At 35.4% G+C, this 16789-nt stretch overlaps 3 protein-coding genes across 4 annotated transcripts; 2 read left to right on the top strand and 1 right to left on the bottom strand.

The window, feature by feature from the left end:
• Positions 1-428: 428 nt before the first annotated feature.
• Positions 429-4410, top strand: LOC125216205. Its single transcript, XM_048117862.1, has 7 exons — positions 429-586; positions 1259-1531; positions 1679-1734; positions 1848-1926; positions 2011-2149; positions 2935-3048; positions 3952-4410. Exons 2-7 carry the CDS (start codon positions 1362-1364, stop codon positions 4141-4143), a joined length of 750 nt encoding a protein of 249 aa, XP_047973819.1. The 5' UTR covers positions 429-586; positions 1259-1361; the 3' UTR covers positions 4144-4410.
• Positions 4411-6916: 2506 nt separating this feature from the next.
• Positions 6917-8623, top strand: LOC125210329 (putative WUSCHEL-related homeobox 2). The gene is made up of 4 exons (XM_048109887.1): positions 6917-7186; positions 7266-7520; positions 7951-8027; positions 8471-8623. The coding sequence occupies exons 1-4, from the start codon at positions 7129-7131 to the stop codon at positions 8621-8623; spliced, it is 543 nt and encodes a 180-aa protein (XP_047965844.1). The 5' UTR covers positions 6917-7128.
• On the bottom strand, positions 8550-15421 carry LOC125213243 (protein ESMERALDA 1). Of its 2 annotated transcripts, none has more exons than XM_048113674.1 (10): positions 14825-15421; positions 13935-14004; positions 13301-13368; positions 13118-13206; positions 11886-12083; positions 10968-11172; positions 10720-10887; positions 9934-10101; positions 9633-9733; positions 8550-9328 (listed from the first exon to the last, which is right to left on the bottom strand). In XM_048113674.1, the coding sequence occupies exons 1-10, from the start codon at positions 15185-15187 to the stop codon at positions 9157-9159; spliced, it is 1602 nt and encodes a 533-aa protein (XP_047969631.1). In that variant the 5' UTR covers positions 15188-15421; the 3' UTR covers positions 8550-9156. The 2 variants fall into 2 exon arrangements, with proteins under 2 accessions (XP_047969631.1, XP_047969630.1); XM_048113673.1 differs by having other exon boundaries at positions 9633-9823; positions 14825-15417.
• Between the last annotated feature and the right edge of the window lie 1368 nt (positions 15422-16789).

Raw genomic sequence — 16789 nt, 5'->3', positions numbered from 1 at the left:
ATTTTGCCGACAAAAGGCCGAGTGACATTTGGGAAAATTACACAATTCATCCAATACATTAACTATTTTTTATGTTCATCGAAAAATTAGAAAATATCATAAGTTGAAGAATTTAGCAGTTATTACTCTTTTTAATTACTGAAACTTTAATTTCAAGTATGTATAGTATATTTTTAAATTTTTAATGAACTCTATAGTTTCAGATTATTTGCAATTTATAAGAAGGAATTTTAAATAATAAGAGCTAGAAATAATGAAATTGAAAGGGATGAGACAAGTAAGTGGTGTGAGAGATCAACTGAGGTACACCTAAAAAAATATTAGTTGTTGATGCCTTTCTGAAAATATCAATAATTATACTTCTTCATATTATTGTTACAGTAATAATTCCAATTTCTGGTTTTTGGATTCCAAATGATTCATTATAGGAAATAAGTGAGGAGAAAAATATTCCAGAGAGATATTTTGTGTGTCCCCTAATAAGTCCAAATCGATAGGACCAGTTGTTCCCAAATTAGAATTTCTTCAATCAAGCCCATATAATTAACAATAAATCCCTATTTTCTGCCAAAGTTCAATTCCCGCGGTATTTCTCTCTTTCCATTTACGATTTCCTGTTAATTTCAGGATTTTTATGCTGCTGATGAAAGCTTATCGATGATTGTTTCTGAACTTCTTAGCTAGATTACTGTCGTCATATTGATTTCGATGCAATATGCTTTTTGATGAATTTGAAACCATCAGTTTTTAGTTTTTTTTTTGTGAATTGTTGTTGCTGTGATCTGTTTAATGAACTTGGTTGCTAAAGAGAGAAATCAGTTCATTGAATCTGAAGATGTGATCTGAAATGAGACGGAATCTATTTGCATAATTCAACTTCCGTCATCTGCACTGATGTTTTCTGATCGGATATTCACTGAGAGATAAGTGTTTTCTCACCTCTTTTTTGAATCGTAACCATAAAAGGTGTTAACCGAAGCAGGATACGAGCAAACGGAGAAAGGATTAGGATTTCCTTCCCTTTTAGGTTTCATCTACGAAGCCAGACCTTCCCCTTGTCCATGTTTCTCCTGGCTATCCACTTAATAACATGCTGTAAAACTAAATCTGCTTATGGGCTTAAATGTTCAACTATGCAATTTGAAGTTTCTGCCTGTTGTTCTGCTTGCATCAATCTTTCCCTTTTAATATATTGGTTTGTTTTGGTAGAATGTTTTATACTTTGACTAAAGTTTTAATGTGCTTGAATAAACTGTAGTGGAAAGCATTGTTGAATCCCCGCTACTCCATACTGAGGCCTATATGTCATCTCTGGCAATCAGCCAATCCCGGTTGACTGATTGCCAAATTTGTCGTATAAGATGACTCCCGAGGGTTCACTGAAGCCCAGTAAGGCCTTGAATGGAGTACACGGGGTTCACTTATTGCCCCACTCACCATTTACAGTTCAGGAGATAAAGCAACATGAACAGTTGAATCGGTCAGCTTGTGGAACTTCCAGCCTTAGACGCAGCCAACAGCCAGTTCCTCTGTGAGTCTAAATTCATATTTGACCTTATTGTTGGCCTTTTTTCCTTCTCATCGTTGTATATGTAAACTTCTATGAGTAAATAAGTAGTACTACTATTTCTTTATAGTAATTTATTCTGCTGCTAACATTAGGTACATTATTTATCAGGAAACTTTGGCAGGAAAGACCAGCTTTCCTAAGGCCCATCCATTGCTGTACTAATGGTATTTTAGGCACAAAATGATACTTTTGTAGTATACTTGAAGTTCTACCAACTTACTTTCATTTTCCTTTTGTCCTTCAGTTTCTGAATTAACAAGTTTTCTGCTCCTTTTAGTTGATAGAAGCTTTGCTGAAAGAGTTGTTAATGTGCTCACGTCACTTCCATTTATTGCCCTTGGGATTCAGGCCCCAAGGTGATAATGTCATATCATCACAGATAATTGGCAGATTGTTAAAGATTTATGTGATTGTGTAACATTTTTTTTCGGCTGGTGCAGGAGAAATCTTAATTGTACAATATACGCGAATTCCCTAATTGGAGTAGGAGTTGCATCAAGTTTGTATCATGTTTCAAGAGGGACATGGAGGAAGTATCTTAGATGGGCTGACCGCATGATGATTGCCACATCAACATTGGTGAGTAAATAGTAATGAGTATAAATGTTTAATCCTGTGGGTTTACATTTCTCTCAATTTATTTGAGTTACAGCCCTAATTTCTGTCTACTTTCCGCCAAATAAGAAGTTATGTAGTTGGGTGTAAAAATTGTCAGGAACTAAGGATGAATGGATATTTTAAAGTCGATACAGAGTGTTTTTCAGTCAATAAATTTCGATTGTAGTATGTTAAGTCAATACAATTTTGTGTTCAAGAAAATTAATTTGATACCAAAAGTTGACAAGTTCGTAATATGAACCACTACTTGTGAGAATGGTTAGCCATAGAACACATTCCATTACCTATAGTTTTCTAGTAAGGAAGGTGAGTCTTTTTAGTTTAATAACTTTATAGTGACTTATACCATCTAGTATATTGTGGTGTTTTATGCTCTCTCGCTTCTGCACTGTTGCGATATCAAGCAAAGAAAAAGTTTACTGAGTGCCCATACTTTAGGCTTTAGCTTTATATTCTTTCAGCAGAAAAATAATCAGCATGATTGTCAAAACTAGTTTCTGGATATGAAAACCAGTCAAGAGGCCATAACTAAAGAATGGTAAACCTCACACGTAAAAGATAGTATAAACGAACGCCTAGAACAGAAACTAATATAAGTTTTATCTCGGAACATCCTGATCACGTGCAAAGACAAATCTGTGCACAAATAAAAGGGTATCTTTCATAACTTCTTTTAATGTTGCACTCTCTGTCACGCTGTTTATTTTCTTAGCTCACCCTCTTAAAGCGCACATAATTCCTTGCAGTGTTTAACAAGAGCACTTAGGAATGACAACTCAAAGTTGTTGATGGCCACATCTGCTCTGATTCTACCGATACAGCCTCTGATGGTGACAACAGTTCACACAGGATTGATGGAGGTAGCTTGCTCTTTATATACTGGTATTTAGTCAATGGAGATTGTAGATGTTTCTCATATTACAGTATTGTCTGCACTTGAGACCTATTCTCTAGCTTCATATAATTTTCAGGGGAAAGAAAAATATTTTAGTTACAGAGGCAAAAGAACACCCAGTGATTTAGTAACAGAGATTATAAAGGAAAATATTAGTTCAAATAGGAAATTTAACATGGACCTTTTGTATGTTGCTCAGACTTTTGCTATTAATTATTATCAGACACTAATTACTTATGCCTCAATAAAAATTGCCTCAAACACACATAATTTTGATGATTATAAGGTGTAACTTCAAATCTTTTTGCTCTCTCCCTCTCTGTGAGATTAGAGTGGCATGGTAATATATCTTGGCCAGCTTATCATTAGCCCATTGGCAAACTGTCTTGAGTTTGGGGGGTTTCTTGTTTGTGCCAGAGGTAAAGAGAGATAAGAGCAGCATGTAATAAAAACAGCAAGATATTCCACTTTTCTATAGGTATATACTTCTTTAACTTAAGACTCATTGGGCAATCTTAACAGCATATTTGAGGGTATTCAAAGTTAATTTTGCTAACTTTATTGAAGACATTTAATGAGTCCACATTCTATACTTAGATTGAAGCTTTTGGATTCAGGGGCATAATCTTGAGAACCTTTTTAAAAGATATAACAGCTAATGATAGGCTCCATCACAAATGCATGATCTACCTCTCTTTCATCATCGAATTATCATGTTTCCAACTGCATCATGGATTATATGTTAATGACCATTTGAACTTATAAGCTTGTTCTAAAAAAATCTGAACTGTATATCTCTGTGCTCTAGTGAAATTTGGGTCGCAATAGCAAAGTCTTTGACAGGTATTACATGTGCTTATTGGTTTAGGTTGCATTTGCGAAGCAAGCTGTTGAAGATCCAGACCTCAGGGTGGCGCATAATGTGCATAAAATGTCATCAATAATAGGTGGTGCTCTCTTCATTTGTGAAGACTATTTTCCTGAGACCCCATATCTGCATGCTGCTTGGCATCTTGCTGCTGCCGTTGGAGTTGGCACTTGCAACAAACTCTTGGAGTAAGCATGCCTCTCCTTATTCATCCACAAAATTTATCGAAAAATCATTATTTACATGCATCTTGGAAGCCTTAGGATTTCTGTATACTAGAAGCACACTTCCACTCATATAATACGAGTATCTGTCTCATTATTGACTGTATAATCTGTATAATCAAGTAGTACTACACAATGGAGGCATTGCTTCCTTTAGATGAAGTGAGCAGTTTTGGAAGGTGAAAACTAAATGAAAATCAATTATTAATTGAATGACATTGTTATGTGGGCTCTATTGTTGATGTTTATTGTGCTGTAATTAATACAATATCTTCCCGCTATGTAATATACATGTGGTATTGATTGTGTATGTACACTTGAATGTTGTCAATGACATGTGGCCAAGAATCATCAGCTAAATGTTACTACATTTTCTTTTATTCTCTCATCCCTGAAACTCCAGATGAAACACAATATGTGTAGGCAAAATTTTGAATGCATTCTGATGTATGGTGCATCTATCTCAGTTGGAGTTTATCATGTCTAGAATTTAATTAGGAAAAGATGTATCGTAGGATACCTCATATATTTGTATGATCAATCAGTCAGTACTGACAAATAATTCAGTTGACAGATATTGATGCAATATATTTGAACTTGGGAGGATATAATAAATAGGTCTGCTTTTAAATCTCATCAGTATTTTTCTGTGGTAACGCCATTAAACAGCACAATTTGGAAATAGTACTCCCTCCGTCCCACCGAAGATGACCCACTTTCCTTTTTAGTTTGTCCCACTCAAGATGACCCATTACTAAAAATGAAAATCATTTTTATCATTCACTCTCGCTTACTTTATTTCTCCACCTAACACACAAAATAAAACTACATAAAATCGCGTGCCGCCCAAGGAAGGGGTCATCTTCCTTGGGACGGAAGGAGTACTACAAGATTTGGCATTGATTTGAGTAGGTATAAGCAGTTTTGATATGTTTGAATTCTATTTAAAATGAGTCGGTTTAGTTTGAGATTCGCAATACTAACTAAACAACTGGTTCCAACTGAAGTGGAACATTTCATTGATATCAACTTGTATTGTAATTAAGATAGCTTTAAAATTTGCAGTGGCTAGAAGGTGAGATCAATTTATAACTATTTCACATTCTATAAACTTCTGTGATGTATAATCGCAATGTGTTGAAGATGATTTATGCTCGTTCACAATTACATCCCTTGTTCAATGGCCACAAATTTCTATCTCCATTCTTAAGTAAATTAATATTATTTGTAAACAAAACCACTAAGATCGACATGATTTGTGACATTGATTGCATATAAGATGGTAAAAATATGGAAGTCTCGCATAAGAGAAATGAAGGCAATTCTCGGCAACTTCTATGTATGTCCATAAATCCAAACAAGATACACTAGCCTGGCCATATGAATTAATATGTATACATATTGGTTAATTAATACTACAAACTAGTTCAATGAGTTAATCTAGCTAGGAACCTTGTTTACTTATAAATACAATTAATTATCCTCCTATAAAGAGTCAAATTATACTATTGGCTTTTAATAATTAATATAATGTTCAATCATCATAATATAAAGTCAAATTAACTAGTTATACTATATGAGTGTAAATTTACAGAGATGACAAGTTAATTAAAGCAACCCTAGTTATGTGGTCTGATAAGATAAGAATTTTTGTTTTCGTTGTTTGTGATAATTAAGTTAAGTTGGTATATTAGCTTCCCCTTTTAAAGAAATTAGAAAAAGAGCGACGGCCAATTAAAAAGAATGAAATGGGTTTAATTTCAGGAGATGGATTGATAGTAAAGGATAATAGTATCTGATAGAGATGTGGTTAGACGTTGTTATAAAAATGGGTAGTTCTAAAGGGGCGTAATAAAGAGTATGGTTGCACGTGTGCCCAAAACATTAAAAAGGGTGGGCAGTATAGCTTAGCAACTATAGTCTGTATAGGTAGCACATATAATTTCTCAATAATGACGTCCCGCATTTATATAAATAATCAGTGTTTAGCTAATTATAAAAACACTGCTACTAAAGGCCAACTTCTTGGGTAGACAAAGAACTAAATTCTGGTGTTTATGAGTTTAGTTGAGCATTAATCTACCTCAATAAAATCATACTCGCACTCAATAAAAATCAAACCAAGTAGGAGTATTAAAATTGGCACACGCTAATAGGTCTACAGATGTAACGAGCCGTAGAGGTGATTGCACTATGAAGCCACTAATAGTAATAGGGATAATTGTTTGTATAATTCATCAAAATTTGGCCATATATCTTAATTTTGCTCATCATAAAAGATTTTATTTGAAAAACTTTGAATCAGTTCATGGTAATTATGATTCGGTTATAAACTCAAACGAGAGAAGTGATTGTGACTTAGACTATAAATTCGAAATCTTTTTGAGTTGTAGGAATTTGGTAAAAACTGTGGATAGGGGAATGTAAATAAAGATGGTTATAATGTAGATTGGATGTTTCACACATTTGCAACACAAGAGTGAAACTTAGCTGATGCACACGGCCGTGAAATTCCCTGCTTTAAGAAATAATTAAAGGGAAATAGAAAAAAGGAAGATAGAGACAGTAGTAGTAGTAGTGTTACTTAAGCTCATAATTGTCACGTCGCTTTTACCATAAAAAATCTCCCAGAATTTCACATCACTGCATCCATCTTTCTCTTGTCCTTTAGTCAAAACAAATATACATGATGCATGTCTCATCTCTCTTTCTCTCTCTAATGCATATACTAGATGTGTGAAGTTGCATGTACAATTTCTCCTCTCAAAAAATGAAAAAAAGGAGCCATCTCTTAATTTTGAAGTTATGAATGTGTGCAATTCCCTTCCCATTTCACAGTCAAGTCCTTATCCCTAAGTGACTAAGTCTCAATTATACACATTTCCCATCCCTTTCAATTTCTCACCTATATATTTTACTACATCTCTCCATCAACAAATTCAAGACTTGTTCAATGCCTCGCCCTCTCACCCACTTCTGCTCCCTTCCCAACCCTAAACTCAACCCATGGAGTAATTTCATTTCATTTCTTCATTTTTTAAAATTTTGAATTTGTTAGTACGTGTATAATAATAATGTACTTATGTGAAGGTGATGAGTATGTGGGAAAGAGAGGGACGGCGAGATGGAATCCGACGCCGGAGCAAGTGCAAGCTCTTGAAGAGATGTATCGGCGCGGAACACGAACGCCGTCTGCGGAACAAATCCAGCAGATTGCAGCCAAGCTGAGAAGATTTGGAAACATACAAGGCAAGAATGTGTTTTATTGGTTTCAAAACCACAAAGCTAGAGACAGACAGAAGAAACGTCGTCAGCTTGGACTCTTATCTCCCACAAAACAATCAGGTTTTTATTTTTTTTATGCATGTTTCTTTAATTTGGTTTAGTTTTTCTCTTGGAAATTAATGTCACATTAGTATAAATATTACTCATTAATTGTAATAAAGGATATGATATGAAATCAAAAATTTGTAGACAACACTCTATTTATATAGGTGTAAATATGATGCTTACTTAGTGCATGCATGTTTGCCGAAAATAGATATTTTCAACACTTGGTGTGTTATAACGTTGATGATGTTGACGGCACACTAGCTAATGCTTAAAAATTGAGATTCCAAATAGTAGTAAAAATAGTTCCACCACAAATAATTCTACAAGTACATGAATTTAATCAGAATATGTCAAATTCTTTTTTATTTAGACGCAATATAGGATTATAATCTTTTAATAAGAGTAGGATTTGCTGAAGACTAAAGCTGATTTGACCTTGCAGAATTAAGCAGCAAATACTTGGAAATAGAGCAATCTAAGAAAGTGGCTACAATGTCAAATTCCATCACAGCTTCAAAGGTAGTACTACTAGTAGTAGTAGTGATACAGTATTATATAGCCTCCAATATTATTGCAAAATTATTTTGTAATAACAGTGCACAAAACTCGAAAATGTTTGACTTAGGAGACATATTTAATAAGCTGAAGCAGAGATTATCATAGTAGCATGGAGGTCACAAGGTTGAATACAAAAACATACTTCTACTACCCTTTTGTATGGTGGAAATAGAATGAGCCCCATAAGCTGCATATTGTCATGCTTTCTGTTGGAGCTGTTGCCTTGTAAAGATTCCAACATCTTGGACAGAGTGCATATTCATTTACTCAATTTTTCTTTACATAAAAAAAATAAAAAATACTCTACTACTACTATGAGTTGAAGCTCAATACCATGATTTTTACAGTTTTAGGTCTATTGTCCATGCATTTTTAAAATTTTTCTTCATCTTCTTCTTTTGTAGTACTATGGAGGAGGAGAGGTGGAAGAGTGCAAGAGTGAGAGGTGGGCACAATTGGAATTGCAGCAACAGAGACAGAATCTGAAACAAGAAAGCGACACATTAACTGAAACCAGACACTGCACAACAGTATCAAGAACACTGCACAACTTTTAATCTGTTTTCTTACAACACATGCAAATCATCTGTTTTGTTTTTACTATTCTCTCTCTTTTTTTCCCCTGCATTGATACATGGAGAAGAATATATGTGAAGGGGATGGATGAAATGCAATGTATTTTACAATTTGAACAATTTGAATGAATTGATCCTGCTCTAGGGTGTTGTACAGCTGAATCACTAATGTACAGTACAAACATGGACATGTTCGTCCGAGCTTCTTCTACAAACAATCTTTTGCTGGAGCCTCTTCAGTCGATTGATTCACAACGAGTCAGATGATGCGGTAGCTAAGCTGTAAAATTTGACGTAGGGCGACTTTTTTGTGCTGTTCCAGTAAGTTATATGGTTGGGGTTATACCTACTCTTTGCATCTTGCACAAAGGCAGATGAATACCCGGCTAACAATCATATTCTTCCTACAAATCACTATCCACAATCTGGACAAGCAGAGTTGTGCCCTCTCCCCGAGGGGGAGCCAAAATAATCAAAGAATCAGTATCAAGATATCTGGTTAGCAGAAGGATCCCTTACGTTGCAGATGATGATGATGGTGATCTTGAATCCTCAGTCTTGTTCACTTTGCACATGCAATCTGGACATGGAACTGAATATATCGAGTCATTCGGCCTCTTGAGCTCAATACCTTTCGAGTCACTATGACTTCGAATATTTAGCATTTGACGCTTGAAGCTTTTCCACCTGGGAAACCATCCAAGAGAAATCAAGTTATACTGGACATGTTCAAGAGATAAAACCATTGGCATGTTGCCCTTGATAAGGTGAACAGACGCAAGAAATAATCTTAAAACACAAAAACAAGATTTATGCAAATTGCATAACTCATAGAAACAGTGAAACCAATTTATAACTATTTTATGAGTCCCTTCAGATTTCACTATTTAAAACCGTGAAGCATTGTATAATTTAAAACTTCCGGTGACTGCACAACCAGCACCAACACTCCACATGAGAATTGAACAAATTGAGAAGAAAAATGCATTACCCGTTATTAAGATTATCAAATAATAACGCTAGTTTCCGCTTGTCAGGTCTAATTGTCCTGGAGTGACCACCATACAAATATCTTCTGTGCCCCAAAAGAAACTGAGGAAAATTTCCACCTTGAGTTGTTACAAAGACTTCACTATGAAGACACACAGTGTAATCTATGGCAGCCATTCGGGATGAATAATTCTGGAAATGGTAATGGAATCAAGACACATAAAAGTATGTGAATAAGAATTCGAACACCACAAAAGACCAGAAGAAAGAAATAACACAGAAAAGTAGCGCTTTATCCACACCTGGAATGGAGCAAGTTCCTCAGCAGATGCCAGCATCTCTTTTGTTTGTAGTAACGGAAACATTTCCAATAATGGCGCCATGTACCTCTCAGAGTCATATATCTGTCCTGATGCCAAATAGATTGATGTACTTTTGTCGAAGCCCATTCCCCTGAGCATCAAACCTACCTGATCAATAAAACATCAGTAGGAGATAACAATATAATATGTTATAAGATTATGCAACACCCAATTGTTTTTGTTTTTTACTCAGAAATGCAAAAGCAAGTTTACTAAAAGAGAAAAACCAAAAACAGATCTTAAAATATGGAAGACATGGAACAAATTCAATCTTTATATTTTCTTCGGAATTTTCCATCTGCCATCTGTGACACAGTACAGATCATGAAACTACAGTACACAGCACACTGCCTATTCAGTCCATGAAGTTCAACAAAAAGAATAACCTTTAGCTCATAGAATCACCATAGTGTGCTATACATCTAGGCTATTTAACCTTTAAGATAAATCATAAAGGAGTTTTGAACAAATTTATGATGAGAGATGTCCCCATGAAAGACGGAGAGAAGACAAAAAGAAGTGGTTTATGTAAATGATTAAAACAGAATAATATCATATTCTAGAGAACCAAAAAAGTGATGAGTCTTTAATAAACTCAGATAAGAAAGAAGGATGAAAAGTGTAAATTCAGAATATACGGATATACTAGTATTATATAGTTAAAAAGTTAAAACTCAGAATATACGGAAAATTCCGAGTATACAGATATATACATAATATAGCAACCTCTAAAGGTGTTAATGGACATTTCCCATTTAATCTGATCGCTCCAGGCAGAATGACTTTGCCACGTTTAGTAAATTTTCCCTTCCAACCTCTTTCCCTAGCAGCATCCATGTCTAGTTTTTCTTTGTCTCCACCATCATATACACAACAAGAAAATGCAACCATGTCCTACACAAGAAGATAATCAGTGATGAAATCTTTATTCCGACATTTCAGGTAGACAAAAATCCCATCACATCCTATCTAACCTCCTCAAAGCGAAGATGCACAGAGATATATTTGCCACTATTATTTACACTGAGCTTTTTCATTCTTGCAACCAAAGTTTGACCCAAATTTGATATTGGGTCTGAAAACCTTAGAGCTTGATAATTTGCCAAGCATCTAAGTCTTTGTACAGCTGGTGGAGCATCAAATGACAATCGATTTGCAAAAGGAGAAATCCTTATAATCCTGAGATGGTCAATTAAAAGGGTTACAACTTTGAATATCTACTTCCAATAAACAAGTAAATTTAGAGGAGAGAAAGGGAAAATCATCTAACTTGAACAATCTCATGTCCCTTTCTCTCTATCTCATCTTATAGGTAGCAGTTAGTTTCAGCAGTGGTGAGATAGAGTTGTTGAGAGGTCATGGATATGAGGAAGTGATGGTGGCAGTAACAGAAGGGGTGAAGGAGGGGAAGTAAAGGGGATGGTGATGGTAAGATCTTAATGATGTGTACTTATCAGAACTAAGAGTTTGTCAAATTGGCACATTTTCACTGAATTACCCAAGTTAGGGCTAAATTGACAAATTCAGAAGACTTAGCCGGCTAATACACCCAAATATAGCAACAGTTTGGCTTCCTTCCCCGACTATAGGCCTCTGTAATGGATCTCTACAGTGATTCAGATTCAGAAGCTATTAGCATAACCTTGAATTACAAGTCAAGTACAATAGTAGAGTTCCACACACTCATATAAGCATATAACATAGACAGCATTAGCAAACTCTACCCAATGACAAAAAAATTCTCAAAACGCGTGTATATGAAAAGAACCATGTTAATTTTATTGATCAGACATCAAAACAATTTGTTCTGAACCATTAAGAAGTGCATGATGCAGACTGACTAAGAATTACAAAGAAATGAACACAATAAAGACTGAAAGAGGAATACTCACTTTTCTTCAAGAAGCTTTGGAAGAACTGTATCTGTATAGTATTTGATAGGTGACCAGGCTTTTATCCTGAAGTTGTATACATTGCTCATGTTATGGTCAAATCGCTCCATTATGTTCCCCGGAATCGTTCCAACTATCCGAACATCATTTCTAAGGGTTTCATTGAAGAATTCTTCATCATATATGTCACCAAATTTGCTGGACACAGAACAGCAGCATTAGACATTCGCTCTCTGGAACGAAAAATATATCATCCAAGTATTGACAAATGCAACAAGCATTTAAACCATGGTAAAAGGAAACATATGAAAATTCATTGACAATGTGGACTAGGTACAACAGCATACCACTCTGAAAAGGGTAACCTTTTTAATCAAAATTAAGATCATAATGCCTACATAATCGAAAGTTCAATATAAAACACATAGCTATTCACACTTTCCAGACACTTGGGTGAACCATTTTCTGATCCCATAATAAAAGCTGGAGTTATGTTTAAAATAACTCAATGTTATCAAAGTAACGCTTGCTTCAGAAACAATAATTCAAAAATGAAACATGCCACGTAACAGGAGAAATGGTGCATCCATTTATTTCATGACCTACTATTAGTCAAAAGGTCATGCCTTTTGCACCTTACTTTGAAGAAGGCTGACTCAGTCAGTAATTAAAAAAAGTTTTCATACCTTGATGGCCTTTGTTACTTAAAACCATGAGCTAAGACATCCTAGATTATGCAGAGTATCACTAGGAAACTAAAACCGTATTCCCCTTTCGACTGTTAAAGGTGTATTGAAAAATGGATCAGCTAGACTCAAAGAAAGCTAAAAAAATAATGCTTTATTGGAGATCCAACACAACTTAAACATCTCTATCCCACATTTTACTTATTTTTTCTGTTTGGAATCTCTTAGAAAATCACGGAAAAATGGACTCAGGACGTATGTATATTCAAACATATCATGTCTTTAAAAATATAAAGCAATGATAATTTAATAGTGGCTGCAACGATACAGAGAAATTCCCAATACATTAGCTTCACGAATTAACCAAATAAATACTGTACTTCGCAGGAGATGATAATTGATAGTAAATCAAATGAATGCATATATGTATCTTGTGGTACAGATCACAGAAACATAAATTCCATATTTGCATCAGTATGATGGAAACATAAGAAAACAATCAAGTAAACTAGTTAACCGCATACAGTTGATAATTCTGCAACTCACCTTGGATCCCTCCAGATACTGTGATAATGAAAGTTTGGAATCACAAGAGTTGCATTAAGGTAGCCAGCCACAGCAACAGCATTGCATATCTGACATCATGAAAATGGTATGGAGTGATGCTAAACCCAGAACACAAAAACAAAATCACCACAATAAATACACTGGCACAGAAATAGAAGGTACCGATGATCTCTGTTGATTTAGACCACCATTGGCCTCGACAAATATATATCCATTTGACTCTGGTAAGCCTAAGGTATCCAAACAATTATAGAAAATTTCAGATATCCTCAGCTGAATCTCAATAGTAAGGAAGTTAAGCAAACAATTATGGTAGCAAATATTTCTGAAGTTAAAAGAAGGCAACAGGCCACAGATGCAGGAGAAAAGAAACCATGCGATATAAATTGATGCCAAGTCACTTATCAAAAGAGAGAATAATAGACGGTGATTTTAATTTTATTTTCACTTTGGGGTTTGGGCATTTGGGGTAGGAGGAAAACATTACCAATTGTAGTGTTAATTGATCCTTAAGACCATATGCATAAATTACTTCATTGGTGAAAAGCAGTTCGAGTGTAATTGACCGAAGAACAGTGGGGCCATATACATACTGTGGAAAAATGTTGTGAAGCATAAAATGCCACAGCTTCAGTAAGTTGATCAAAGTCATTTTTTTTTCAGGTAGTAATACTACTCTAGAATTGCTCAAATTTGAGCATCATGCTGCTAACTACATTTAAGCCAGATTATGAGCAAAATAATAAAAAGAATTGAATTTATTAATCCTGCTCCAGGTAGTTCCATTAATCCATACCTTCAGAAGACTTGTTGATACATGGTCTCCATTCACCAACTTTATAAGAATGTTTCCATATAGTTGATATCTGTACCCATAACAGCATTCAGCATTTCAGCTATAAGATTGAAAACTTTCATCTAACAATACAGCTTCAGTATTTCTCACACTGATTTATTTTGTGTGTACACATAAAGACAAGCATACATATGGGCCCAATAAAAGGGAATGAAGAACATAAAAATTACTAGATAACAACTATTGTCCTTTTGGCTGGTCAGAACGGTGAAAACCCTTTCAGAGTATGAACTTCTCTCTAGTGTGATTGCTACAGACCGTTAATCCGGTTCTAATAAACATGGCTGTACTATACCACTACTCCTCAAAACCTCTGTGTGGCCCATTACCTCACAATACTACACACATTATATTCTTCCAAAATAGCCCTAAAGGTTTTACAATATTTAGATCAGCAAACAAGCTATTCAGCTCTAGACTACAAACAGTATAATGTGTGAGGCAAATTTCAAAGCTATACTAATGAGAATTGAGAAATCGTGGCACATCAAATTCAACAATGCACAGCTGTCGGAAATTTACAGTCCTATTATTAATAAAAAGGGGTGTAAACACCGTAAAATTCCCCAATCTCAAAATCGAAGCAATATCAATGGCGGTGACAGATTACCAAACATATGTCGGGATGAAATAAATTGCATACAAATCAGGCTTTTAGCTGAAAGGAAATCTTCCGTGCATACTTTAGTGAGTACTAGGAATGTGAGGTGTCGAAGTCAATAAGAAAATGTAAAGTCGCTATCAATCTGAATCTTAATAACTAAAGTCTTGAGCATTTAATATCCTAACCCAAAAAAAAGAAGAAATTCAAAATTAGGCGAAGAACTGACCGCATCCGCGGAGGAATTATCGGAGTCCATTTCGGGACGGAGCTTGTGATAGAGCTGGGGGCTGCGGTAGACGGAGCCGGGGGGAGGCCTGTGCGTAATGACCGGAACGATGTCGAAGGAAACCGTCCCCATGTAGAAGAGAATACCGGCGATGTAGAGGAGAGGCGCGAAGAGGAAAATCCCCTGGCGCTTGAGGAGGAAGGAGAGGAGGAACCAGACGAGGCGCTGAGTGATGGTCTTGGGCGTGGAGCGGCCCGATTTGGAGGTGCGGGAGCGGTAGCGCGGGGAGCGGCTGAGCGGCGAGGAGGGCGGCGATTGGGGGCTGCTTTGTCCGCTGGTCGGGAGCCGATTGTAGGCTTGCATCGCGCGGTTTTCTTCACATGATGATTGTGGTGATTCAAATTTTCATGATTCAAATGGCGATTTGATTTGATTTGATGATGCAGGGAGAGGGAGAGAGGGAGGAGCTGTAAGAGGTGGTGGGGCACGTGACGTGAGAGAGGGACGCACGTGCTGGCAACAACGGACAGACAGGACAACAGACACAGTAGGGGGAGGAGAGGCGAGGGAATGAAATAGAAATAGAAATAGAAATAGAAATAGGAATAGGAATAGGATGATGAATTGATACTAGGACTACACACACACATGGGTTTCCTTCAAATTGATTTTGACCTCTTTTCCACAGAGTCAACCCTCAAATTTTCTTCACTTATTTTCTTTCCTAATTCAATCTATTTTCGCACATATCATGACACCATGGTTTTTTCTCCATAAAATTGACTTCTATTTTCACCGTTTTCTCAACGGCAAATGGACCTTTCAAATGGAAAAGGATAGTTATTGCAATAACAAAAATCATATTATGTACAATTACTAGAGGTCCAAAGTATTACATATGATGGTAAACAAATGTTATTACAAACTAACCTAGCAAATGTCCGAATTATCATGGTAATAAATAATAATAGAATTGTTGTAGACTAAGATTTTTTATAACATCACATTTCAAACGAATGGGAATTTAACAACGCATTTATAAAAAATGAAACCGTCATGAACGAAAGTTGTACGTAGATTTTGCTGTCCAGTTCCATAGACGAATATATGGAATTATATCAACTATAAAGAATGAATTTGGGTAATATGGAGTACTAGTTTGCAGAATCAAGCAAGATCAACAAGGTTTCGTAACGTTATTTTTTCTGAATTTTATTGCAAATCGAATAACATTCTGAAAATTATAGTAAAAGTTGCAACATTTTATAAGACTTCTTTGTGAGGGAATGTAGAATTGATAGAGATTAAATCAAATTTGCTAATTGCACAATTCTTGTGTAAATCATAGTAGTATATGAAGACTAATAACGGAAGAATTTAATGATTTGCACTAGAAAGAGAAACAACATTCACCAAATTCAATCTTGAATAGTACTATATTTTCTAAATTTCTAAGATATTTTGGGGGAAGAATGTGTAAGATTTCCAAGTTGGACATGAGCTATGATGCAGATGAATACACATCTATTAATCTATATTTCCAAGATTCACTGATCTTGTCTTACAAGAATAATACTATTAAAAACTAATAATGGAGGAGGACCTGGCTCCACAACTTTAGTCACGAAGTTTCCTTGTTGCTGCATAACAACAGAAAACAATCTCCTAATGTATTGACAAACATATAATATCACATAACAAGATCCTTGAATATAACATCTTTGTATTATAACTTATAAGAATATTCCACTTCCACCCAAAAGATTACACTAAATTCAACAATATATTGTTAAATGGAATATCAACTACCCCACTTGGTTAACATAAGCATTCATAATTAGTACTAGTACCTAATAAATTGTTAAATGCAAGCTTAAATTTCTCTCTTTTAATGTTCCACGCCAAGGACAAGTAGTGTTACACTCTAGTATCTAAGAAATGACAATTAACCTGGTCGAAACAACA

The sequence above is a fragment of the Salvia hispanica genome, chromosome 3 (assembly GCF_023119035.1).
Source record: "Salvia hispanica cultivar TCC Black 2014 chromosome 3, UniMelb_Shisp_WGS_1.0, whole genome shotgun sequence".
Taxonomy (NCBI): Eukaryota; Viridiplantae; Streptophyta; class Magnoliopsida; order Lamiales; family Lamiaceae; genus Salvia; species Salvia hispanica.
The sequence above is the reverse complement of the archived record's forward strand: the minus strand, read 5'-3'. Positions and strand labels throughout refer to the sequence as shown.